This window comes from Genypterus blacodes, unplaced genomic scaffold, assembly GCF_046128005.1.
Source record: "Genypterus blacodes isolate CSIRO-AG114 ecotype Tasmania unplaced genomic scaffold, CSIRO-AGI_Gbla_v1 ptg000122l_1, whole genome shotgun sequence".
In the NCBI taxonomy this organism is placed as follows: Eukaryota; Metazoa; Chordata; class Actinopteri; order Ophidiiformes; family Ophidiidae; genus Genypterus; species Genypterus blacodes.
Window position 1 is genome coordinate 1,447,524 of NW_027466925.1, and position 25,500 is coordinate 1,473,023.

The following is a 25,500-nucleotide window of genomic DNA, read 5'->3' on the forward strand; positions in this document are numbered from 1 at the left end:
AAAGCATTTCTCCAGATTCTTACAATGTGTGTGTGTGTGTGTTGTGTGGCTGTTGGGGGGAAATCTGTCCCCTCTGACACCACAGCTGTCCGCCCAACCCAACCCTACAGCCTATCTATGAACGTGCTCATCTGTATGTGTGTGTTTCTGTGTGTGTGCCTGTGTGTGTGTGTGTGTCCCATGGTGAGAGAACATAATGGCAATCAGCAGCGGGAGTTAAAAGTTCAGACTGAGCATTCCTGCCATATTATGTATCAGAGCCGAGGGACTATCATACACACTGCAGCCAGACTGGCGTGTGCACGTGTGTGTTTCCCGCGTGTGTCATGCGAATGTGTGCGTGTGTACGTGTGTATGTGTGTGTACAATGCCCGTAAAAATCAAGAAGCACAGAGGCCATAAAAACCAAAGGTCATGCACCCACAGCCACGAGTCTCACATTAGCAGTACGATGGCATAAACACACACACACCTATGTGCACGAGTGCACTGACACATGGACACACATACACACACACACGCCTCTCAGTTTGGGAATGAGAGCGTTTGTGCTTATGGCTTTGTGTCACTGTGTTTTATTCTGTTGCGTAGGAACTGTGTGAGGGAGGCTGTAAATTCTGGAATGTAAATTATTTATATTATAGCAATGAACGTGTCAGACATTATTTAAAAACTTGGTACATCAGAACCAATTATAAAATAAAATACACATCTGCAATTGTCTTTCCAAATAACGTTGTTTTGGTTGAATAGTGATTCAGACAACTTGTGATTTCTAGCGTTTTCTCTGTAGTATGAAGCGTTATCAGTTCAGACACACACAAAGCTGATTGTATATTTCATGATGCAACCCCTTGTTGATCCTTTAGTTTTCCCACCCTGATACAAAGTTAATAACTCTCTCTCACACTCACACACTCCCATTTGAGTAAAAACTGCGCTCTCCCACTCAGTCCATCTGTGTTGGAGAGCAAACGAGAGAGAGAGAGAGAGAGAGAGAGAGAGAGAGAGAGAGAGAGAGAGATCTGATCAAACTTCTCTTCTCTGTGCATTGAAAAAATCTAGATGAATCGTTTCCAAACACTAAAACTTGACTTGAAGCAGCTGTTTTCTCTGCTTCGTTTACAGCAAGGAAACATCTTCGTCTCGTTTGGGTGGAGCTCGTCGCCTCCTTCTCCCTCCAGATTTGACCTAAGTAAACAAGTGAGTATGAAATCCAGTTCAGCTCAGGCCAAAACAGCAAATCCAGGCCTAATCCCGATGTTCAGTCTTATCCAGATGGTGATGAGTATTGAACGTTTCTAATGGTGCAGCTTTTACTTTAGTTCAGACACAAAGTGTTCATATTACGGAGGACACATTGTGCTTGATTGTATGAGGGAGTCGCAATTGGAAAACTTGAGGTTCACGTCAAAGGAAATGCAGCCAGTGAGACAAACCCATAGGTCCTGAAAGCTGAGAATTGATTGCTCCATTAGTTCTGTAACATGCTGACCTCAACATGTAACACGCCTTGTTAAACACACAGCCAGAGTGTTAGGCTAGTGAACAAGTATTCAAATGAAAGTACTTAATAATAAGTACTTTAATAATAATCTAGTCTGTTTTCACTCACAGTGCATGGAAGTGCTGCAGCATGGGGGGTCATTGGAAAGGTTTCAAAATTAAATGCATGAAATCTGTATGATATGTAACCTTTGCTGATGGTTCAGTCAATCAATCAATGAAGCAATATATAACAGCTTTAGAATCTGGAAAAACAAGAAATTATATCAAAAGAGAACCCATAAGAATTGACTAAATTGACTAAAAAGTGTTCAAATTGAACTACGAATAATAGTATTGAATTATTTAAGCTCATACAACCTTAAATATGTATGTTTGTTCACCAGGCAATTTTTTTAAATAATTTCTTCTCTGTTCTTCTTTTCTCTCTAACATACTTTATGTTGGATTATAAAATCTGAATAATGTAAATAAGTAAAATCCACCAAACAAATCAATTCAATCCAACATCAAATTAAACAAAAACATTCTAAACTCACATGCAAACTTGGCAAATAATTGAAAGGTGAACTTGGCAAGTTCATCACATGACCTTAGTGACCTCTTGGTGAAATAAACACAAACATGCTTGTGCTGCCATCTAAAGGATGTCAGTGGTAATTGCTAAATTTGAGTCAAATAAATAAGATTCCTTGCCAAAGCTGAGCAAAGTTTACTCAAGTCTCAAGTTTCAATACATAAGTAATTATCAGCTAACTGGTTAAGTTTGAATTGTAATTTTTTGAGAAATAAACTTCTGTCTACATTAAACATCAGGTAATGATATAATAATATTCACATTTCAATGAAAAAGTCTCTCAGTGTTTTATTTCAGTATTTTGTTGTCCTGCTTACATGCCAGTGTTCACAAATCCGACCCAGGCAATCAAATCAAAGCACTACAAAAGCATTTCAACTTCCTCCAGTGAGGACGTGATGATGGTATCAGCCAGTCGATGGGCTAGAAGATGAACGTCACGGTTGTCGTCCGCCTCCTCCTCGGTTCTGTTGCTTATTATTGTAGCATAATGATCAGTGACCCGGTTTATGATATCAGCTGAAAGAGCCTCTGCAAAAGCCATCATCTTGGCTCCTTGTGGTCCCACCGGATCATTTCCACCTCCACAAAGGTCCGCTGCTCTTGCAAAATCATCCTTCCACTCTGCTTCAGTGCACCCAGTGGACAGTGAATGGATCAGACTCTCGATGAAGTCCACCCCGGGCTCATTCGTGTGAGCCTCCATGTCACCCTGTTTGTCCTTTGGCGTCGGTGGAGGAGGCGAGGGTAGGAACTCCTTGGCGAGACCTCCTTTCAGGTTTCTGATGAAGCTGTCTCTGCTTTTGACGAGCTCGGGGAGGAGAGGAGTGGAAGGGGGGGTGTCAGGGTAGTCCAAGGATCCCACAACAGGGAGCCCTGATTGGGAAAGAGGCGGGTAACAGGCCGGGTCTAGGTCCATGTCCAGAGATCCATCAGAGAGCGGTTTTCTAGCTTGTCCCTCGATCCCATCCTCACAGCAGAGAGGTGTCAGGGAGAGTGAACTCTGGAAAGCCTTTTGGGAATTTTGTAAATCTAGATTTCGACCCCTGGACACTTCTTTTAGAGCGACTTCAATCACAGCTGAGGCTAATTCTTCAGCTAACATTTCCTGGTCTTGATTGGAGATGGATTCCCTGCAATCCACCTCAGGTTTTTCTATTTGGCTCATGAAGGCCTGGATTATGTTCTTAGCCATATTTTGGGCAAAAATATGAAGAGTTCCAACTTTATGAGGGCTGGTCTGTAAGGATGCAGCCGTGCCAGGATTTTCTGGACACGGTTCTGGCAACCTCAGATCTGCACCCGCTGCCTGCATTGGATCCTGTGAGGGTTAAAACAATAATCTGGATGAAAGCAGAACCCCTTTTTTTTTGTAAAATCAGAGCACATGGTGACACACAAGACACAAGCACTGAAAGAGTCCAAATGTGGTCTGAACCCCTTCGTCTTTACTATAATTAGTTTATTTTCATGTTTTTATTAGAATATGGCTTGCCAACATTCTCATTTAGTTCCCTATATGGTTTAGGGTTCAGCTTTGCCTTTGTTTAGCCACTGCCCACTAAAAAAGTCCACATTCCCAGCCTGTTTTAGATTACAGACAAACAGATAAACCTTAGCTCGAAAGAAACTTACAAGAAATGACAAGAGAAACTGAAATCAGGAGAGAAAGTCCCCCTGTGCAGCCTCACAGAGTGGAGATGAAAACAAAGATTGGGGCGTCAAACCGCAGTCAGTCGCCGTATGAACCGACAGCCCGCCAGGAAGTAGCTGACATGACAACAGGATGTTCACTTTGGTGTTGGGTTAGTGCTGCCTCCTTATCAGCTATAATCTCAGGCTTCGCTTAATAGCTGCAACTCCACCAGACGAAGATGAAGGTTATGACACGACTGATGGCTGAACGTATTGATCCCAAATACTGTGCGACAAAGCCGTAGTTTTATATCAGAAGCTTTGTTTGCGGAGGGGGGTTAGGCGGGATTAAAGAGAAAGCACCTAAAATGGACTGTTTTCACTCAATGTGCACATCAAAATGTTTAAAAATTGACCCAAAATTAAAATAGGTACTCCACATATAAAGCGTTCCCATTCTGTGTTGAGTATGTAAACATATGCTGCACATTGTTATTATTATTATTATTAACATTTTATATGGAATGCACTTTTCTCACACACAAAGCGCACACACAGAAATATATTCAAAAAGTAAAATTGTCAACAGATGAGATGAATCATGATAAAAATGTTACACAATTTTACAACGACCTCCTCATTCTGACCCTTTGGCAGCTTTCTGATCCACCTCAGGTCTCCCTGCTCTCAGATTGGAGCCGCGGGGCTGTTTAGCGGGTTGAAGGTTTGCAGCCCCCTGCAGAGTGTTGGCTTGATTTTTATCCTTCAGAGGATAATTTGATATGATTTTTTATTTTTTAACAAAAACAAGCTCATGTTCGTGCTTTCAGACGTAACGCAGCCCATGTGTGAACGTGAATCTGTCCCAGAGCACAATCAAAGCCTCTCGTTGTTCAGCCAAGGTGAATAATGATATCAGAGGTATTGACTTTAGCATGTGAGTCCAAGTTCTGTGTGTGTGTGTGTGTGTGTGTGTGTGTGTGTGTGTGTGTGTGTGTGTGTGTGAGTGTGCGTTTGTGTGTGTGTGTGTGTGTGTGTGTTACTAACTTAACTTGACGTGATTCACATGTTCACTGACACAGCAGAGGGAGGAGGAGGAGGAGGACGACACACACACAATGCAGCACAGATGTGGAATAAATGTTTTCTCTTGACAGTTAAATTCAGACATTCTGACCAAACAAGCAACTTATCTTTTAATGATGTAGAAACTTTTCTGATTAAGAATTTATTTAACTTTTTTTCTGAATTTCTTTCACCTCCATTGTTTAAGAAGTGCTTCAAATATCCCAAAACTAATTTATGGAGAATGTGATAGATTTGTGAATTCATGTTATATGCATTTAGATATTTTTCTATAAAATTTTCAAGAATGCCCTCCAAACTCTGTCATCATATCAGTGTTTTTACAGTGTAGCCAGCAGGTGAATGTTATACTAACTTTAAAAATAAGTACTTCTAATAAAATGCTATAACAATAAGAACTTGAAAATGAGCAAAGCAAAACTTACCGGTTTATCAACAGGACGACGGTTTGCTCCTTGGTGTGTGAGATGCAAATGAGTTAACAAGGAAATGATGTGACAGACAAAATAACTTCCTTCCTGTGTGTGTGTGTGTGTGTGTGTGTGTGTGTGTGTGTGTGTGTGTGTGTGTGTGTGTGTGTGTGTGTGTGAAGGGAGGGCGAGAGAGGGGGAGAGAGAGAAAGAGCACCTGTGTGAGATATAAATGTGTCTGAGAGATATAGAAAGAGCGGCCTTTCTTTCCTTCTTTCTTTCTTTCTTTCTTTCTTTCTTTCTTTCTTTCTTTCTTTCTTTCTTTCTTGGTGAGGTCAGACTGGATCCTTTATGAAGTGCGGGGGGATAAATGGACGGGCCAGAAGGAGGAGGGGGAGGAGGAAGAGAGCTGGAAGAGGATGTGGAGGAGGTAACCCATCACAGATGCAGAATGGACCTGAGCCAAATAACCTTTTAAATACTTTTTATGGTTGCTTTTTACCTCACTTTGCTGCCCGGTGGGTGGGATTCAACTCCACCACAGGGTTATGATTCCACACCGCCCAGGTTTGATGGAATATCTAGAACTGTTCTCACATAGGGAGGTTTTATGTTCTCTCTTGGATGAGGACAACAGGGGAGGTTAAATAAAAACAGAATTGTGTTATAATTTCTCTCTGCGGACTCAAAGTCATTAAAGAGAGAACTCTTCTTGTGCAACGAAGCCCGAAACCACAATCGAGGGGTGTTTGTTCTGCAGACTTTCACAATAGTGTAAAGAGTGAGTGTTATCCAGTCATTGTGTTTCCAAAGCAAGAATCCCATTACAGACATAAATAACAGGTCAGGAGGGGCCAGGGTCTGCAATCACATAATGAAATAAAGCAAATCAAAGCATTTTTATTTATTTGAAATTGAGAACCTAGGCTATAACTACGGTATACTATTACTACTAAGTCTTAACGTGGTAAAAGTTGTGTTAAATCCGCTCGTTAATTGTTTCAAAACTATAAATTGCTCGTTCAGTTTAGGTGGAGGAAAGACAACAACAACCAAAATGCACCGCGCTACTAATCCGTCCTACTGTTAAAACATGTCCGCTGAGGAAAAACATTTACGGCGGCGTTTTCTGACTGTTTGCCACACTGTTCTCCTTCTTACATCATTATTGCAGAATAAACACTTTACTGAAAAACTTATCAATATTAATATATTGTGTTTTCTGATATCGTCTCAAATGGAGGCTAAACGGCAGCAGTGCACCGCGTTTCCGGGGGGAATGTTGACGGTGTAACACAAAGAGTTGGGAAGGGGAAGAATCACTTCTTCATCAAAACATTGCCGTCCGAGATTTTACGTTTTTCTAATTGAACATAAATGAGTTGCAGAGGAGACAGCGATGATGACGGCGGTAACAAACGAAAGGTCGCTTATGTTTACAGCTCGGAATACATCGAGACCTGCGACTCTTTGTCCAAAGTGCCAAACCGGGTGAGTTCAATGAATGAGGAGGTTCACTCGAGACGAATGTCGCCATTTGACCTCTTCCTCGTACCTCTGTCTTCATGTAATCATCTTAATCTTCATTAACGTGCGGCTTCTGTTTTGTGTCGCTTCCCAGGCCAGCATGGTTCACTCACTGATAGAAGCCTACGGTCTGCTTCAACACATGAGGTCAGTGGCACTCTGACACAAGAGTGCTTTTATTAGAGGCAAGAATGAAGGTTTGACAAGAGTAAAAGTTCTGTTAAATGTGTTTTTATGAGTATCATTACAAAGGTAAGGTGTCAGAAGTGTTGCACAGCTTTTTGGTTCTCACAGTTGTCTCTTTGTACATTCCTCTTCCTGGCTGTGGGTTGTGTATGGTAAAGAAATAAAGTGTTTTCCCTTTTCTGTAGTGTAATGAAGCCTCGTGTAGCCTCTATTGAGGAAATGGCCAAATTCCACACAGACGCCTACCTGGAGCATCTTCACAAGATCAGCCAGGATGGAGACAACGACGACCCACAGTCAGGCGACTACGGCCTGGGTAAGAATGACACTAATGAGCTTCTTCTTATTTGAAAGCTATTCGATGATGGTCATGTGTTTATGGCAAATGAGGCGTTCATGGTCCACCAGCAGAGGACACAGGTGCATGCTCAGGCCTTGGTTTGGTTCTGATTTTGAGTTGTTATTGGATAGTTTTGGGTTACATTTGAGATATTGCTGGTTAGGGGTTAAATGAAGTTGGTGGAGCCCATTTTAAGGATCTCATCTCGGGCTTCACAGATCCATAGGCCTGATCAGTGTAGCAATAAATGTATATTTAATGTATAAAGTGAGATAGGGATGAATCCAGTATCCAAATGCAATGCATGATTGTAACCAGCAGATGGCGTTACTATACTAGAGTCTGCGCTAGAGTGTGTAGTCCACCTTAACTTTATTTTTAAGCCGTTTGATTGTTCTAAATACAAACATCTGTAGTTCCACGACATGTAAACAAAGTCATACACAGTTTAAAGTCAAAGTAGATGATTATTTTTGTGAAACAAAACACTTCCTCTTGTCCTTCCTCAACACATTGTTCTTAGAAAAACAAGTGATGAATTCTAGGAAAAGTGTGAAGGAAGGGAAAGAGTTCTTGTTCTCCCTGGTGACTGTTTGTGTTGTCACACTGAACAGTGAACTGATTAAAGGCGTGTTCGCTGTATTGTTCACAGGCTTAACTGCACTATAGTCTCAGCCGAAGAGTTTCAGTGATTTCTTTGTCTTGAATTTAATGCTTTTAATTCTTTATCATTCTCTCAAACGCAGAGAATCCAGTGTGTAAAAGTGTTAACTGAAGACTGCAACAGTGCACAAACCTCCCAGCATTCATGCTTGACTGTTGTCAAGTTTAAAGGGATTGTTTTACAAGAAAGTGTCTTTTTAAGGAGTTGTTTGTCAGCCTGAAAAAGTCAGCTGCTGACATGAGTTACGAATCCATCATGAGTCAACGTTCACTCTGTTATTGTTTATCCACAGAAAGATTGCCGGTCTTTCCCACCGTCTCTCTTCAAACTTGAGTAGTTTCCCAGTATAACCATCTTCCTCTGCTAAGTTTGGGGTGTAGTGCTCAATCCCCCACCACTCAGTTACCCTCTTATCAAGGATTTTAACCAGCAGCCTTTTGGCCACAAGCCCTGATGACGACCTCGCTGTCACCGGCCCTGTGTAAATCGTGCCGTCTCTGTTTTCTCGAGTCAGCGTTGCTCTCTAGAGGCTCGGCAGTTGCGTCACAAATCCTGGAGCTGCACTTTGTGGCGCCGCCGCAACATTTCATCAAAGAACGGATAAAAATAACACAAATATATATGAGAACGTTCAAAAAATAGGTACAAGATGATGATTCATTGTACAGTAATATTTTGCTTTGTTTGTTGCAATTTATTGATTTGTTATCTGAGACAAGCGATCATCTTGGATTTGAAATGACTGTGATGCTGCATTATTAACATTCAGTACTGCCCACAGCTAATGTTAACCCAGCGTTTACTCCACACACTAACATATGAATGACCGGCACTGTGAGTTTTGCCCCGAGTTCACCTCATGTCATCATTTGGACGTCCTCATAAGGACGCAGGGGTGCTGTTGTTCCTGCATGACCGCCGCGCTCTGAGTCTGTCCTTCTCCGCCGTTTACATTTCTAACTTTAGGCTCGTCCTCATGTGCATCCTTGTTTTCATTTCCTTGACTCCCTCTTTATCGCTCTCTCTCTTTCCCTCCCTCCCTCTCGCCACCCTTCCCTCCCCTTTCCTCACATCCTCGCCTCGTCCTTCCCTCGTCCTTCCCTCGTTTCCTCCTTTTGTCTCCTCCACACTTCTGTCTGTCTGCTCTGTCCTCCCATCCTTCCTCCTTGTTGAGAGAGCGATGAACCTTTCCTTTTCCTATTTGAAGGCCTTTTCTCCCTCTCTCTCCCATTTCTGTTCCCGTTTCCTCTTCTTTCTCCTCCTTGTTCATCACTCTCCCTCTTTCCTTCAGCCTTACACTCTTCCTCTCGCTCTTCTTCATTACCTTCGTCCCTCCTGTTTGTTTTTCCTCACAGCTCATCGCTTTTCTTCCCTCTCATCAGCTGAAGCATGAGGAGATTTACAGGTTCAAATACAAGAGGCAAACTTTAGCAGATGGAGGGAAAACTTTTAGATTCCCTTGAACCTTGAATGCTTCTGGAGTTTCCTTGAGCAGAACATTTGATTCCCCTTTGAAAGAAGTGCCGTATTACCAATAGAAGTGACTCTCTCTCTTTCTCCCTCCCTCTCTCTCCAGGTTATGACTGTCCTGTAGTAGAGGGTATATATGACTATGCAGCGGCCGTAGGGGGCGCCACACTGACCGCAGCCCAGTGCCTGCTGGACCAGAAGTGCGAGGTGGCCATCAACTGGGCGGGAGGCTGGCACCATGCCAAAAAGTAAGACAACCATTTTGGATTACAGATCATGTACCTCCAGCTATCTTTATTGATTACTCTCAGCCTATTGGGGCGCTGTAATCCAAACAAGCAAGCAAACCGCCACGCCTTCATCCGAAAACTTTCACTCCTCCAGAGACGAGGCGTCGGGTTTCTGTTACGTAAATGACGCCGTGTTGGGGATTCTCAAACTGAGGGAGAAGTACGAGCGAGTCCTATACGTGGATGTCGACCTTCATCACGGAGACGGTAAGAGAGTTTTTCACTCTGACTTTGACTCTTTACCACTGGAGCCTGAGCTGGTCCCAGGTCTTTTGTTTTTTTGTTTATTTAATAAAAAATCCTGATCAAAAGTCATAAAATGTAAATGATAAACATAAAAACGGAGTGATTACTGGGACTTCCAGGTTCCCTGAAGTAAAAACCCTAACTCAAACTGTCCACTGAGTGGCACTGTAGCACAGCGATGTCGGGATACACAGGCAGGAGGAGAGTGTGTTCTCAACAGCAGGCCTGGGGAGCTTTCATGGGTGTTTATGGGGTGCAGCCGCAGTGTTGGTGTACAGTTGCAGTTGGGTAACATGCATGTTATATTATTATTATTATATTATACATACAAGTCTTCTTCTCCTTCTAGGTGTGGAAGACGCCTTTAGCTTCACCTCCAAAGTCATGACCGTCTCCCTCCACAAGTTCTCTCCTGGATTCTTCCCAGGTTGTTTGCTGCAAATGTTTTAACATAAATGTTCTTGTGATAAACTGCATTTAGGTGCCGTGTGGGATGTGTAACTGTGTGTGTGTGTCTATGTGTGAATGTAGGTACGGGGGATGTGTGTGACACCGGGCTGGGTAAAGGCCGTTGGTACGCCGTAAACGTTCCAATGGAGGACGGCATCAAAGACGACAGATACTATCAGGTTTTCACCAGGTACACACAAATTCTCTCTCTCTCACACACACACACACACTTTTCAGAAGATGTCATTTCTTTTACAAACAGAGAGATCTTCTGGCTCCTGATTGGCTCCTGATTGTGCCCTTGTCTTCAGTGTGATGCAGGACGTGCGGGCGCAGTTCAACCCTGAGGCGATGGTGATGCAGTTGGGTGCTGACACCATGGCGGGCGACCCCATGTGCTCCTTCAACATGACCCCTGTGGGCGTGGGCAAATGTCTGCGTCACGTCCTGCAGTGGCAGCTCCCAACACTGCTGCTTGGAGGAGGTATGAGTGTGTGTGTGTGTTTGTTTGTTTGTTCTGAAGGCGTGTATGTTTTCGCTCCGTGCGTGTTCGTGTTTCCACATATATGAATGCGTGTGTGTGTGTGTGTGTCTGTAGTGTAATAAAAAACTCGTAACATGCCCTTTATATGTGTGTTTGCTTTGAATCTCAGTCACGCGCTCACTTGTGCACGATTACACACACACACATACCCCCACACACACACACACACACACACACACACACAAACACACTGCTCCGTTCCAGACCCCTCAGCCCTCGGCCAGATGATAGTTACTAATTATACGACACAATGAAGCCATTTTACTCAGCTACAATCCCACCTCTCTTCCTCTCTTCCTCTCTCTTGCTCGCTCTCCCTCTTCCTCTGTCCCACTCTCTCTCTCTCTCTCCCTCTACCCCACTCTGGCTCTCTCTCACTCTTTTTCTGAAGCGTATATATTGTTTACAGTATATCTTCCTCTCTCAGTTCTCACGTAGCTCCCAAGACAAAGTGATTGGACGTTGTCGTTACGCAACTTAACTGGCAGACAAGGAATACTTCAGCATGTTTTGATGTAACTGCGACCTGTATGTGACTTATTGATTCAGATTATGCCCCAGTTAGTTCTGTTACTGTTACTTCTCTCACAAACATTCAGCGTGAAACAAACTTTAAAAACTCGCGACTATTCCGGAGTTTTCCAGATATTCCTCAACCTCAATTTGCATGTTATTCCTTCAGTGTGATTGAGAACTTCCTGTCCGAGTATCAACGTAGCTAATACTGGAACAGTGTGGGCGAGCAATATGCCAGTATTTGCTCATGTTGACGTGTTGGTACCTGAGTCTGGGGTGGTTGCGTGTGGGCTGTGACCACTGAAGACGCACACGCCGGCATTCATTCACAATTTGTCTCATTGTTTGTGTCTCGGTCTGTCTCCAGGTGGTTATAATCTGGCCAACACAGCGCGTTGTTGGACCTACCTGACGGGAGCGGTGTTGGGAAAGACACTTTCCTCCGAGATTCCCGACCATGAGGTACCACAACACACACACACACACACTCACAGACACACACATTTACATATTCCCACAGCAACACAAATGTGGTCATTCATTGTACTGTCACACAAAATCTCTGACGCGGGCACGAACACACACACACACACACACACACACACACACACACACACATACACACACACACACACACACACACACACACACACACACACACACACACATATAAAAACACAAACACACCCCCTGTGTTCTCCCTCTCTGCTGAGTCACTCCATCTAATCAAAGATGGCCGCCTGTGCCTCAATAAAGGGGTTTGTCTCCAGGTGAGTCAGTGTGTGTGTGTTTAAGAGAGAGGGGGAGTAGTGTTGACAGTTCCTCTCTGTATTTCTCATTTAAGTTAGAAAGGCCTCTCTCCCTCTCTCTCTCCCTCCCTCTCTCACGTCAAGTTTTTAAGGTTTTAAGGTAGACGGACAAGTGAAAACCGGTTCATATAGAAAATCGATATATTAATCAATACAAAACAACGATATCCACCTTCTCTCTCTCATTATGTAGTTGTTTCGGAGCAGCGGTCATCAGGGCTTCTGTGTGGTTAATGCCTCTTTAATGCGGTTGTTAGCAGTGAAAGGGTTAACTGACCCTCTAATGAGTGTTTGTGAAAGTAAAGCGTATGACCACTTAGATTCATCTTCTTATTAAGGTAATGGCTAAATCAAATAGACCCGTCTCTCCAAATAGAAACTCAAACGCATCTCTGTCTCTCACTTTCTCTCTCTTACGCACGCACGCACACACACACACACACACACACACACACACACACACACACACACACACACACACACACACACACACACACACACACACACACAAAGGGTCTCTGTCGCAACTGATTTTTGGATCTTGTCTTGGTCAAATGTAATGAATAGTGGAGAGAGAGAGAGAGATTGTGTGTGTGTGTGTGTGTGTGTGTGTGTGTGTGTGTGTGTGTTCTGACCGCGATGAAGGTGCCTCTTGTTTCTGCTAGTCAGCCTCCAATGGCCCTAAATAGCCTTTGACCTCATTAAGGAGCACTCACTGAAAACAAAGCAACTATCAGTGCAAGCAGCTGCCGCAGATGATGAAGAAGATGAGATTCTCACACACTCGCAACACACACACACACATCATCTCTCAGCTGACTTGCTCGACATGAAAAAAATAGATGTATCTTAACTTCCCTAAAGAAGGATGTTAAAGGGCAGCCCTCCTCTTCGTGTGTGTGTGTCTGTGTGTGTGTGTGTGTGTGTATGTGTGTGTGTGTGTGTGTGTGTGTGTGTGTGTGTGTGTGAAGGAGAGGGAGAGAGAGTTCCTCTGTCTGTACCCGTTGTGCTCGATAAGAGGGGCATTTATCCATGATGACCAAGCAAAGCTGAAGTTCCAGCGACACGGAACAAAAACTACCTTTGTACCCTTCTTGTGTGTGTGTGTGTGTGTGTGTGTGTGTGTGTGTGTGTGTGTGTGCCCTACTGTAGACAAAAGCACATGAATGCACAAACACAGGCAGATAATGTACTGCTCTGTTGAGACTTTACGCACTTCAATTTTTGGACACGCTGCCATCAAACTAGACAAAATATCAGATTCATAAATGATAAAGCACAATGTTCCAATAAATGGACTTGTTCTCATTTATAGAATAGCTAGAATAGCTAAAATAAATTCTCAATTGCTCTTCAATGCGAATTTCAATCAAGCTAGCACAACAAACGATGCATCATCCAGCTAATCGGGCCAACAATAACTGGATACTTTAAACACTTTGAGTTTGTTTATCTGCTCGAACATCAATCCAGACAAGTTTGATTTTGGTTTTAAACATTTTATTTAAAGGGTTTTGAGCAGGCAAATGTCCGAGCCCTGGACTAAGTGATAAAAATAGCAGCCCAAAAAATACAAACATTAGTCAAGAGGTGGCACGTCATGTCAACAATAGCCTGTAATATCCACTGATTACCAGACAAAATATTACACTGCAGATAACCCGAACAATAGCCTGCTCATAACGGAGCCATTACACTTCAATATCTTACAAAAACAAGTAAAACTGGCTTTTGTTGGTTGAACCTGGAGTGGAGCCGACCAGGTCAAAAGCCATTAACCCTCCCCGTCCACTCGTATTGTCTGTTAGCGCTAAGCTGATCCCGATTGACCCACATTGTGTAATGGCAGCGGAGATAATCTGCGTGTGAATCAAAGGGTAACAATACGACGTGGGCCAAGAATAGCCACAGAGGTCAAAGGTTAGTTAGTATCTGTGATTAGACATGCACGAGGATCATGTCTAAGACTCTTCCTCAGCATCAAACTCTGTATTATTGGCTGGTTGGCTGGCTTGGCCTTCAGAACAGTCTTTCAATCCGGGTCTCCACAGTAGACAGTAGAAAGGCTGACGATCCCTCTGACTGTTTTACAAACGACCATGTACATTGTGAAGTACCCCCTCTTGACACGCACACAAAGCGGCATAACAGCACCTTTTAGCTTTAATGTTTGATAGAGAAGTGTTCGGTAACAACTTAAAACTGTCCATCTGCCCCGCATCAATAATCCAACCTTCACCACGCCTCCTCCTCCTCCTCCTCCTCCTCTCTAATTCTGTTTTTCGGTCGTTTCCCAGCAGTTGAGTTCCTCCCAGCTGTGCTGCTCCGATCAAAAACAAACCACACATCCAAACTTCCTGGGGCTGCCCTGCTGCCTCAGCGGGACAACGTGCATACCGTGTCCTCGCAGTGTTGCTAGTTCGAGTCCAGTCAAGTCCTTTGTCACGTCCTTTGCCTTCTCTCTCCCTTTCTCTGTCGGTCTTTACTTTCCTTTAATTCTCCACTGTGTGCATGCCAATGAACTGAAATCCTAGAAAAGATGACGAATCCTATTTCTTGCCCAGAGACTTGTACGCGTAAATATGTTTATGAGTAACCACAGCTTGTAAAGGCTTGTAGATTGGTCAATGTGCACATGTTAAACTGCCAATGGTGATAAATCTAAAGAGCAGAGGTAGTAAGTGGCAGATCTGTGATGTCTCTGTCCACGTGGCCCCTTGTAGGTCATTAGATACAGGTCAGTCAGTACGTAATGTGTTTTTGTGTTTCTTGTGTACTTCAAAATACCTCAAAGGATTTTCTGCTTTGCTGGACGGCACACACTGAGTGACACTTAAGGTAGAGGCGAGAATAAAGGGTGGTAACATGTGATGAAGGTCATGCCTGGGGTTCAAACCCGTGACACAGGGAGTGTACATAAATCCTCACTGGGGTTCCTACTTATAATCTTTTCTGTCCTCAGTGCAGCCACTTTGGTCTGTGCAGCTAAATTCAATTCGCTGATGCAAAACACAATAGTACAAACCGTGCTGTAACAGGGCAGGAAGTGCACATTTTTTCAGTGACGACAGCGAAATCGGGGCAGCACTCAAGGCTGCTTTCACTCTTTGTTGAATCATCGATCCCTTTACAATGGTAAAGGACGGCCTCTGGGTTTTTTAAGTTGTTGCATACAGCTGTACAACATCTGATAGGAAACGCAAACTTACCAGCTGCATCTGTGTGCTGGCTGCTTTTAATTCACCACCTCTGTCATGAAAACAACAGAAGTAAATACAAATGTGTGTCTCCCTCAGGAAGGGAGGGGCGTCGCCGCTCCCAGATTGGCAGCAGGGAAGCGTCCCGCCTCTTTACTTCCTCCTTTCCTGTCTGTAGCCACTTCCCGTCCTGACTCACACTGCCGTCAGGGATGTGTCAGAGTCACAGTCTCAATCACCGGAAACATCGTTGGCGAAAAGAGAGTGTGTCCCTGTGTGTGTGTTTTAAGGAAAGTGTCCCACAAAAATGAATGCATAATAAGCGGCATAATGATACTTTCAAGAGACGAGCAGTGTTCAAGTAACTACGCTTTCAACCTTTGCTAATGTTTTCTGTAGTTTAGTGTAACTGTCACTGAACTTTCATTCAAAACACACCGCTACCAACACTGATATGCCCATGAACATATCCCAGCATGCATCACCCGGTCACCTCGCTTAGCCTTATAGGATATGTAGTCCATATAAACACATTCCTCTTAAGGCCAATCAGTTCTCCCCTTGATACGATTAAAATCAACAACAATCTGCTCTTTTTGAAATCTGTAATTCTTTAAGAGTGAAACAGCACAAATATGGAATAGCTCCCTTTGAAGTAGCTTCAATGTAGTTAGCTACTAAACCACAGGGATGGCTTGAATCCCACTGAACATAAAAGGACTGCTTGTTGTTATAAAAAGAGGAGCCTATTGGTGATGATGGGATGATGATAAGGAAGGGTGAGAGAGGTAGAATGTAGATTGGAAGAGAGGGAGCGGAGTGTACGTGCAGCGTGCGATTAGAATTTGGGCATGGAGACCTTTTTTCCGCGCTGAAGACATTTATTAGACGGAGGCCCGATAGCTGACAGCGTCCGTTTGTTTTCTCAGACGTTTTTCCTTCGCCTCGCAGCTCAGCATCCCTCATAGCTGGAGGTTTGCACATCGCTCAGACCCCGCTGAAGGCTGTGAAAACAAACAGGCACACACACACACACACACACATACATAAAACACACACACACACACACACACACACACACACAACACTGTTCACAGATGGACAAATGTACATGAACACACTCACGTTCTCAGACACACATTCCGTTTCCAACAAATTCCAGCTAAGGTGCGTACACTCATGAGTATGCATCTGTTACCAATACTGTTGCAACCACTGTTACTATTCCAACTAACACCACTACTACAAATACTCCTTCACTACTTTACTACTATACTTCCAGAAGTATTTGAGTGCCTGGAGCCTGCAAACTTAAGATAAAACATACAAATACTACATTTTTATTAGCTTATCTAGCTGTTTTCCCAGTGCTCCTAGTCTGTTGGTGTTGCCGGCTCAGGTCTGTTACTGCCGGCCAATAAGGAGAGAGCGGACAGTAAGGGAACCGGGCCTTAAAGAGACGGTACCCAAATCTTTAACTTCATTTGGTTTTTTTCTTTAATCTATCGACTGTCCGCTGCTGCTGCGATTCCCACTAACAAGCTGCAGCGGCAAGTGATGTGTGAGGATGCACATGAGGTCCATGTTGAGGAGCGCAGTGTTATCATATATCTGTGTGTGTGTGTGTGTGTGTGACACTGGAGCAGGTGAGCGAGTGTTTTTCTGTCTCTCCACAGCGGCCACATTATGTCGATACTTTGCGTCACTAGATCAGTCACTGTCTTTTATAATTCAATCGCACACATTTCTATCACACACACACACCCACACATGCGCTGCTCTTCTTCTCTTCTATTATACAGGGGACCTAAGGAATATCAAAAGAATAGATAGATGAGTCTCTCTCTCACTCTCACTGGACATCCAAGCTGAACTGACATCAGGAGACGTGTGCTTGTGTGTGTTGCTGGACAGCAGGAGACAGAGTATTGGGTTTATGGGAATACATTGTGTGTGTGTGTGTGTGTGTGTGTGTGTGTGTGTGTGTGTGTGTGTGTGTGTGTGTGTGTGTGTGTGTGTGTGTGTGTGTGTGTGTGTGTGTGTGTGTGTGTGTGTGTGTGTGTGTGTGTGTGTGTGTGTGTGTGTGTGTGTGTGTGTGTGTGTGTGTGAGAGACGGAGAGCGAAAGAAAGAATTTGAGATCAAGTGTTGAGTCAAACTAGATGGAGTTGTGTGTGTGTGTATCTATGTGTGTCCGCTCGTGTGTTAAGTAACTGCTTTTTTAAAGACCGGAGGTAAGACACTGAAACTCATCGGGGCTAATTGGAAACAGACACACACACACACACACACACACACACACATATTTTAAATGCACACAATATTTGTGTGTGTTCATGCCATCGCACACACCTTTGTCCTCAGTCATTGAACGTGCACTCCAACCTTTATCACACAAGCAAGCATGCATTCTCTGTCTGACTCACACACACTCATACACACCGCTATTACACTAAGACAGTGGAGTCTTTGTCTGTCAAGTAAACACAAATATACTCTGTACTGCTGCATGTTGGCTCAGCTTTGAGTGTGTACATCTGTTTAAGCTTGTGTATGTGTGTACATGTGTGTGTGTGTGTGTGTATCTTTGAATTTTGTTTTGCCAACAATTCCTCTGAAGTCTTGTCTAATGAAACCCATGTAATCCTCTGAGGAGCTCTGTTCCAAACTAAGACATCCCTCCCTCTAACCTGACCGTGGCACAAAAGGAAAAGCATTATGGGATGTTTAGTGAAGCAGTCCACCAAACTTAAATGGACATTCTGGCATTTGGGGAGACACGCTTAGGGCCTTGGGTTCACTTCCCGGTATTGGCGCCGCGTACTCGCTGACTTTATTTCGACAGAGGGATCTGGGCCTTGGGTCGGGATCTGGTGCGACGCCCCGCCGGGGGGAATCCCGATTCCAGGCAGGGGATCAGTGTTAGACCTGAATATTCCTTTGATAGAAACTTTTTGGCTTCCACGCGAGCGAGATGCTGGGTTCAGATCACCTCGACTGGCTGAGTCCAAGGCTTTCACAACAGTCACTGAGAGTGGACTGACGCACTTGTGGTCTCGTCTGGACTCCGTGTTTGTTTTGCTCTCATGGCATTGAGTCGAGGCCCGGCCATTCTCTGGGAGGAACATTTTTCATAGGACTGACATAGTTTGAACTCTCTCTTTCTTTTACGCCCCGCACTTCCCTCTCTTTCTCTCTCTCTGTCTCGCTACCTGAGGTCGGTCAGACGCTCCATGAAATGCCAGGAGCGTTTGGTATTTTGCTGAAATCACTTTTTTTTCCCCCCCGCTCGGGTCCAGACGCTCACGTAGGGGAGCGGCGGTCCTGCGGTTCCCTTCCTGTGTTCTACATTACATTTCCTCCCTATGGGGAAACCAGATTAGACCAACGTCGTCTTGTACATTTGCTTGCTGTTAACACTTGTAGACAACACAGCGAGTGTATGAGATATTGGCAACACATGCGCAATCCATGTGATAGACCGCTTCCATTCCAAAGTCTACTGCTGCTGCTATTAATCTAACTTCAAATGAACATCGCCCTTACACACGAGGGAGTAAATATAGATTAAAGAAACCACTAACAGTCTACAGGAGGAGCATATGTAATGTTTTTACACACACTTTAGTGCCTTTATTACGGTTTTTTGAAGAGAAAATCCCTTTAAAAGTTTGTGTAAACAGCCATTGCTGATTTCCCAATCCCGCTCTTCAAAGTACAAACGGAGGCCAAAACATTCCAGGAAAACAGCTGCAGTGTGTTGTGCGAGAGACAAAGAGGGCGAATAATGTTTTGTGTCGCTCTGCTAGAGTAACGTGAAGGACGTGTAAAGACCGACGCAACAGAAACGACAGAAATTCAGAAATGTGACGTGTGTTTTGTCCGTGTGTGTGTTAGTTTTTCACAGAGTACGGCCCCGACTACTCGCTGGAGATCAGCCCGAGCTGCCGGCCAGACCGCAACGACAGCAAACACCTGGACCAGGTCATCAGCACCATCAAAGGTGTGTGTGTGTGTGTATATGTGTGTGAAAGGAAGAGTGTGTGGTTAATGTGTGACGTGTTTGGGTGGATGGGATGGACAGGTGTGGGATGTTTGCGTGAATAAGTGGCACCCAGGTGGTGTGTGTACGTATGTGTGAGTGTGTGTGTGTGTGGTGAGTGTTCAACCCTCACTCAGCCACAGCCCTATTTGCTTTGTGTGTGTGTGTGAGTGTGTGTGTGTGTGTGGTTTCATGTGTCTCTTCCTCTATATGTGCCTGTGTGGGATGAAAGTATGTCTTGTTCCCCTCTTTCCTCCTCTGTCTCTTCACATCCTTTTGTGTGTGTTTGTGTTTATGTGCATTTTTGTGTGTGTGTGTGCGAGCACAGCGCTGACCCGTCGCTCACCCACAACCGCCATACTTTTGAGTCTGGGTCTTTTTCTATTTGCGTCTGTGTCCCTTTCTATGCATTTCTTTATGTGTGTGATTCTGTGTTCATTGTCTGAGCATGTGTGTGTGAAAGTGTGTGTCTGCAGACATATGGCCATGCCTTTAGTCTCTTGCACTGACAGCCCGCAGGACCCTGGAGAAATCCTCTGGCAGGGTGAAACGTAGGGCGAAAAGTTGAGCGGCGGGAGAATTATTGTAAGGAGAGGAGGTCGGGAACTCGCTGTAACGGGAATGACCGAGGGGACGCGTCTACTTCCAAGTTCATCGTCAGAGCATGGAGCTGTACTCCCACTCTAAGAGAGAGCAAAATCTGACTGATCATTCCGGGTCTAAGAATATCAAGGATCTGAGCAGCAGAAGTGTTAACCGCAGACTAACAGGAAATCCTCCTCTCCCTCGCTCCGTCATGTTGTGTTTGACACGGCGGTAGCCCATTGTTTGTGCGCGGCGCTGCCCGATTGACCCAAAGTGGCGAAGAAACAATGCGGTCGACAGAAAGGAGGCAGAGGGAGGTTCTGGTGAAGTCATGTTTTCTTGCGTCCACATTTATCTTGTGGGATTCAAACATCTAAGCAACAAAAAAATCCCATCTCCAAGCGCTCCGATTCTTCTTCTCCCCCTCGCAGACCTTGCGGATGGTTTGGAACAACGTCACCTTGTGGAATTAATCCCGTCCCATTGTTTGCCTCCATCTAAGGAAACAAACCCCGGTTTTAGAATGCATGTTGTTGAGGGCCACGTTAGATTAGCCAAAACTGGATCTAGGCAAAGAATAGATCAGAATCAAATCGGGAATTGAATCAACAAGAAATCGACAAAGAACGAGACGAAGCAGACTTTGGTCACCTACTCAATCTGTTCCTGGTTCAAACCCGTCTCCGGACAGGAAGTCAGGCACTTTAGACAACCAGATTGTTTGAAGTTATACGCAACTTTTTCCCATTACACCCTCTACGCGTACTTTTTGCGGAAAGATGCCCGAAGTTAATTTCAAGGATCCAACAAATGGAAAGCAGGATGGCTAGCTGCTTTGTAGTGTAATTGTAGCCGGGGAGCATCTGAAAGCGTATGGATATATAGGGAATACGTCCACATTACACACAGGGAAGATGAAGGAGCCACGTCATGTGACCAGTTCGCCCCAACACGGCATTAAGTCGGGCTTTTGGAGCGCTCAGGTCCAATCAAATCAGGGGGCGAACTCGCTGAGATTCCGTTGGGCCGTTGGCTCCCGTCAAAGGGGCAGAAAGCGGCGGCGGGGTTTAGTCATGCTGCTTTTATTAGGGGGTACACAAGGAACGCGGTGGATGAACGGATGGATGGAGGGAATAAAAGGGAAGACAAATGAAATGCAGACGAGTCAAAGACGGAGAAGGGGGGGGGGAAGGGTGCGAGTTAGCTCCTCTCCTCTCCCTCGTCCCTCGCTCCCCTCTCCTCCCTCCGAGCTCGAGTGTTGTTAAGTGGTTGTTAAGGCGTCCTCTGAGCTTTGCTGCTCCGCTTTCCTTCAGAGACATTAACTTAGAGATTTCTTTATCGTCAGGATGTTTCAAACACTTTATTCACCTCCCTGTAGATCACAAATTTGTTCTTCCTTCTTGTTTTTTGGTCCTTTCTGTTGTTTTTCACAGTTGGATACGGACGATCTAATCCTATTTCTGCCCGCTTTTCTTCTTCTGCTGAAGTCTCTTAGTCTGGTTTTCAACCTGTCACATCTGTTTTATGTCTCTCTCTCTCTCTCTCTTTCTCTCCCTCTCTCTGTCTCTCTCTGTTATATATAGTCAGCACTTTGCTTTTTACAAAACAAAACGCTTTACCAGTTACAAACAGACACCAAAACCTCAATAAGAAGCGAGACGGATTACAAATTTAAATGTGTGTTTTCTTCTCTGTCTCTGATTAAAAGACCTACATGTCTGCAAACTTAACTAATTCATACGCACGGACACAGAACAGACAACAATAGACGCATACACAGACACACACTCACACACACACCTCTAGGCAAACATATCCACCCTAATGATGTCATGTGGCGAAGTGTCTCTCTGGTTTGGAAGCGGTATTGTGCTTGTAAACATTGGTTTCCCTGACAAACTGGCCAGCGTGTGTGACTGTGTTTACGTGTGTGTGTCTGTGTGTCTGTGTGTGTGTGTGTGCCCACATCTTTGCTGGCACGAATGGACCGTAAAGTTTTGAAAATGTGGTAAATCCCCAAATCCTTCCTTTATTTGGCTCCGATGGAGTGGTCTTGTGTTCCAGTCCCATATTGGACTATTACTACACCTTATGCATGTATATGTACCAAACTTGATGCACTTTTTAATGACCAGAAAAGCCTTCATGTCGGCTTTATCTTCGTCATGGTCATCATCCGAAGTTTTAGTTTGCGTGCTGGCATTTATTTTGTTTTTTTGCGATGCTTTAGTTTGATCCCAATGCAGAAAATCCTGGAAAAGTTGCGGGACTGTTTTGGAAAAATTGGACATTTGAGACGTTTTTGAGAAGTCAAGCGTTTTGTGGGGACGCTGAGAAGAATTTTATTTTTTTGCCCTATCTCTGAGTGATCAAATGGCAATAGTGAGTTTTCCAAATATTCTGATCGTTTTGGACAGTAGGTGGCAGCAGTCTGTCCATGCTGCGTCTATTCTTCTCAAAAAACAGCAGAAGAAGATGAAGATATACCTGAAGTTTGAGATCACTCGAACTCGTCGAAAATGAAAAAGTTTGCCCTGCGTTAACAAATTCATCGGAAATTGCGTATTAATCAGTTAAACCAGTGAAGAGGTTGGAAGTAGCAGAATGGTGCCTGTATGTCTTTAAGTGTTGTTTGTTTAGGAGTCACACTCTCCCTCTCTCGCTTTGTGTCTTTGTACATCTCACACGCACGCCCTCACACACACACACACACACACACAGTCTCATACTTACACACACAAGCTCGTTAAGGCACTGTATTAATTAAAATGTGTATTTTATTAGGCGATTGTCAGAGGCGGCAGCAGCTGTCTGACTACTATTTGTGTTTTCACAACTCTGCCTGTGTTTACGAGTCTCTGCTAGTGTGATTTCCCCAGAGGCCACTACTCTCTGTGTGTGTGTGTGTGTGTGTGTGTGTGTGTGTGTGTGTGTGTGTGTGTGTGTGTGTGTGTGTGTGTGTGTGTGTGTGTGTGTGTGTGTGTGTGTGTGTGTGTGTGTGTGTGTGTGTGTGTGTGTGTGTGTGTGTGTGTGTGTGTGTGTGAGAGAGATGCTTGTCTGGTCACACACACACACAATGCAGAATTAAATAATACACATTCACATTGAGTTATACCACCATGCACACTTTCAAGCTCAAACATGAAAATTGGTAGAAAAAATACAACACACACACACACACACACACACACATACACACACACACACAATTGTAATACCCACCCACGGATGCTGTGATAGATTAACGTGTGCAGGTAGTAAATAACAGGGGGGCCCCCATGGACGCTCATCACTTTGCCAGAATTTACCGTGTGCACCTGGAAGAGAGAGAAAGAAAGGGAGAAGAAGAATCAAAGAAGGAGATGGGGAATAAAAGAGGGATGAAGTGAAGGAGGAACAGGGAGTTTTGAATAAATACGTTTGTAAAAGGTTAAATCAAAGTTCAAAATTAGCGGCGGCTAGAAATGAAATGAGCAGGAGAAGCTGAGGCAGGGATTCAATAGCGTCCAATTTGTTTGTTTGATTAAACGAACTGGACGAAATGACGGTGTTGTTCCTTGGGATGTTGGTCCAATCTGTTTCCTGTCCTTCCATCATTTTCCATCATTTCTCCTCTTGTGTACATTTGAAAGACACCGCCTCACATGATTCCTGTCCCCAACGTTTAATCAACTGCCTTTTCGCTGTCGTTCGGATGTGGAAAGTTGGCGAGTTTAGCTGTGAATGAACAAGAGAGAGCGAGCGAGCAAGAGAGAGAGAAGTCTGTGCGTATTGGGATCAATATGGAAACACATGGAAGTATTGAAAGCCGTGGAGCTGCTGCTGTTGTCACTGCAGGGAAGAACATGACGGGAGGCCATGACAGCTCCACAATAGCCAACAAACAGGACATCCTCCTTCCCCACGTCTGTGAAACGCTTCATGACAGGGCAATAACTCACTCTGTGTGTGTTTGTGTGTGTGTGTGTGTGTGTGTGTGTGTGTGTGTGTGTGTGTGTGTGTGTGTGTGTGTGTGTGTGTGTGTGTGTGTGTGTGTGTGTGTGTGTGTGTGTGTGTGTGTGTGTGTGTGTGTGTGTGTGTGTGTGTGTGTGTGTGTGTGTGTCTCTCCCCTCCATACTGTCTCCATCTTTGGTTATGTTCCTCCTGGTGTCTATTATGTCTGCTGTGTATCTTACTTAATGTGATGAATTTGAACCTTTCCTCCCTCTTTTGTCTGCGTGCATGTGTGCGTACGTGCGTGTGCATGTGTGTGTTCGTTCTATGTACCTCCTTACACACACCCCTCCTCATTTCTCTCCTTCTTTCTCTTGTTTACAGGGAATTTAAAGAATGTGGTTTAGGAGCCGGCAGCCTCAGCCTCCTCCACGCACACAGACACACACACAGACACACACACACACTCACACACACACACACTGCCTCAGAGACCCTGTGTTTCCAAAGCAGGTCGATGCTCGCTGGCTTTAATGAAGACAATATGGAGCGGACCCCTTCGGCCCCGAGGCATGGAGCGAGCGATGGAGGGATGAAGGGATGAAGGGAGGAAAATGCAAGCGAGGGAAGGTTTTGGAAAACATTGGTTGAGTGTTTCCAGGGAAAAACATTTTAATGGGGGGCGGGGGGGGGGGGGGGGGGGGGGGGATGTTGTTTCTGTACATCGTTAACTGTCTTGAATCTGTTGTGTGAGTGCTTTCTAACCCTAAGTATGCTGTTGTGTTGCAGTATGAATGAGCGAGTTAACGGTGCGTTCACTGTGGGCGCGTACAACTCAGCTTCAAATTGTTTTCTACAGTCTGTACATCCTGACTCCTGGGAACTTTATCAAGGGATGCGTTTGTGTTCGTCCTATCAGATGTTTCAGGTGTCTGGTTTCACGTTCACCTTGGTTCTGCTGTGGGTTTAACCTCCTGCGGGCCGTTAAGCACTAAAACAGACACTAACGCCCCTCTAACCAGGTTCCCTCAACGCTTCATTACGCTAGGAAAGCCTGTAGCTCACACATGAGGCTTGGAAAGTCCTGTAAAGTACGCAAAATTAAGTTGACAGTTTCCAAGTCTTCAGATGGTTGGAGATGTTAAGAATCAAAGGTCTGGAAAAGTTTGGAAGTTTGCCCGGCGAAACGATTTGCCGCGGCGCAGGAGCAGCTGTCGGGTCGGCAGCTGTGTTTCCAAGCCCCATTGTTTTGACCTCTGGTGGATTTTCACCACCGGACGACGACAACAACAACAACAAAAATAAAGAAGTTTGGAATTTGAAATGGGAAATATGCAGGAAGGCTCAAAAGTCCTTTTTTAAACAAAGAATCTTCCCAGATAGGATCGGCGTTCCTGCTGAAGAAGAACTAATAAAGGAACGCTGGGTGAGGACGGGTTTAGAATGAAACAGAGAGGAATTTGATTTACAAGCCTGACAAATGTTTTGG

General features: G+C 44.5%; 1 protein-coding gene and 1 long non-coding RNA gene across 3 annotated transcripts; one reads left to right on the top strand and one right to left on the bottom strand.

Moving 5' to 3' along the window:
* Positions 1–2,356: 2,356 nt before the first annotated feature.
* LOC143010344 (uncharacterized) lies at positions 2,357–5,658 on the bottom strand. Its single transcript, XR_012964790.1, has 2 exons — positions 5,230–5,658; positions 2,357–3,404 (listed from the first exon to the last, which is right to left on the bottom strand). It is a non-coding gene; the product is annotated as an uncharacterized LOC143010344 (long non-coding RNA).
* Positions 5,659–6,496: 838 nt separating this feature from the next.
* hdac8 (histone deacetylase 8) lies at positions 6,497–24,663 on the top strand. Of its 2 annotated transcripts, none has more exons than XM_076162583.1 (11): positions 6,497–6,705; positions 6,836–6,888; positions 7,113–7,243; positions 9,508–9,649; positions 9,786–9,898; positions 10,287–10,364; positions 10,469–10,577; positions 10,699–10,871; positions 11,815–11,909; positions 19,349–19,454; positions 24,396–24,663. In XM_076162583.1, exons 1-11 carry the CDS (start codon positions 6,592–6,594, stop codon positions 24,416–24,418), a joined length of 1,137 nt encoding a protein of 378 aa, XP_076018698.1. In that variant the 5' UTR covers positions 6,497–6,591; the 3' UTR covers positions 24,419–24,663. The 2 variants fall into 2 exon arrangements, with proteins under 2 accessions (XP_076018698.1, XP_076018699.1); XM_076162584.1 differs by lacking the exon at positions 24,396–24,663 and adding an exon at positions 23,347–24,119 and having other exon boundaries at positions 19,349–19,466.
* The last annotated feature ends 837 nt before the right edge of the window (positions 24,664–25,500 follow it).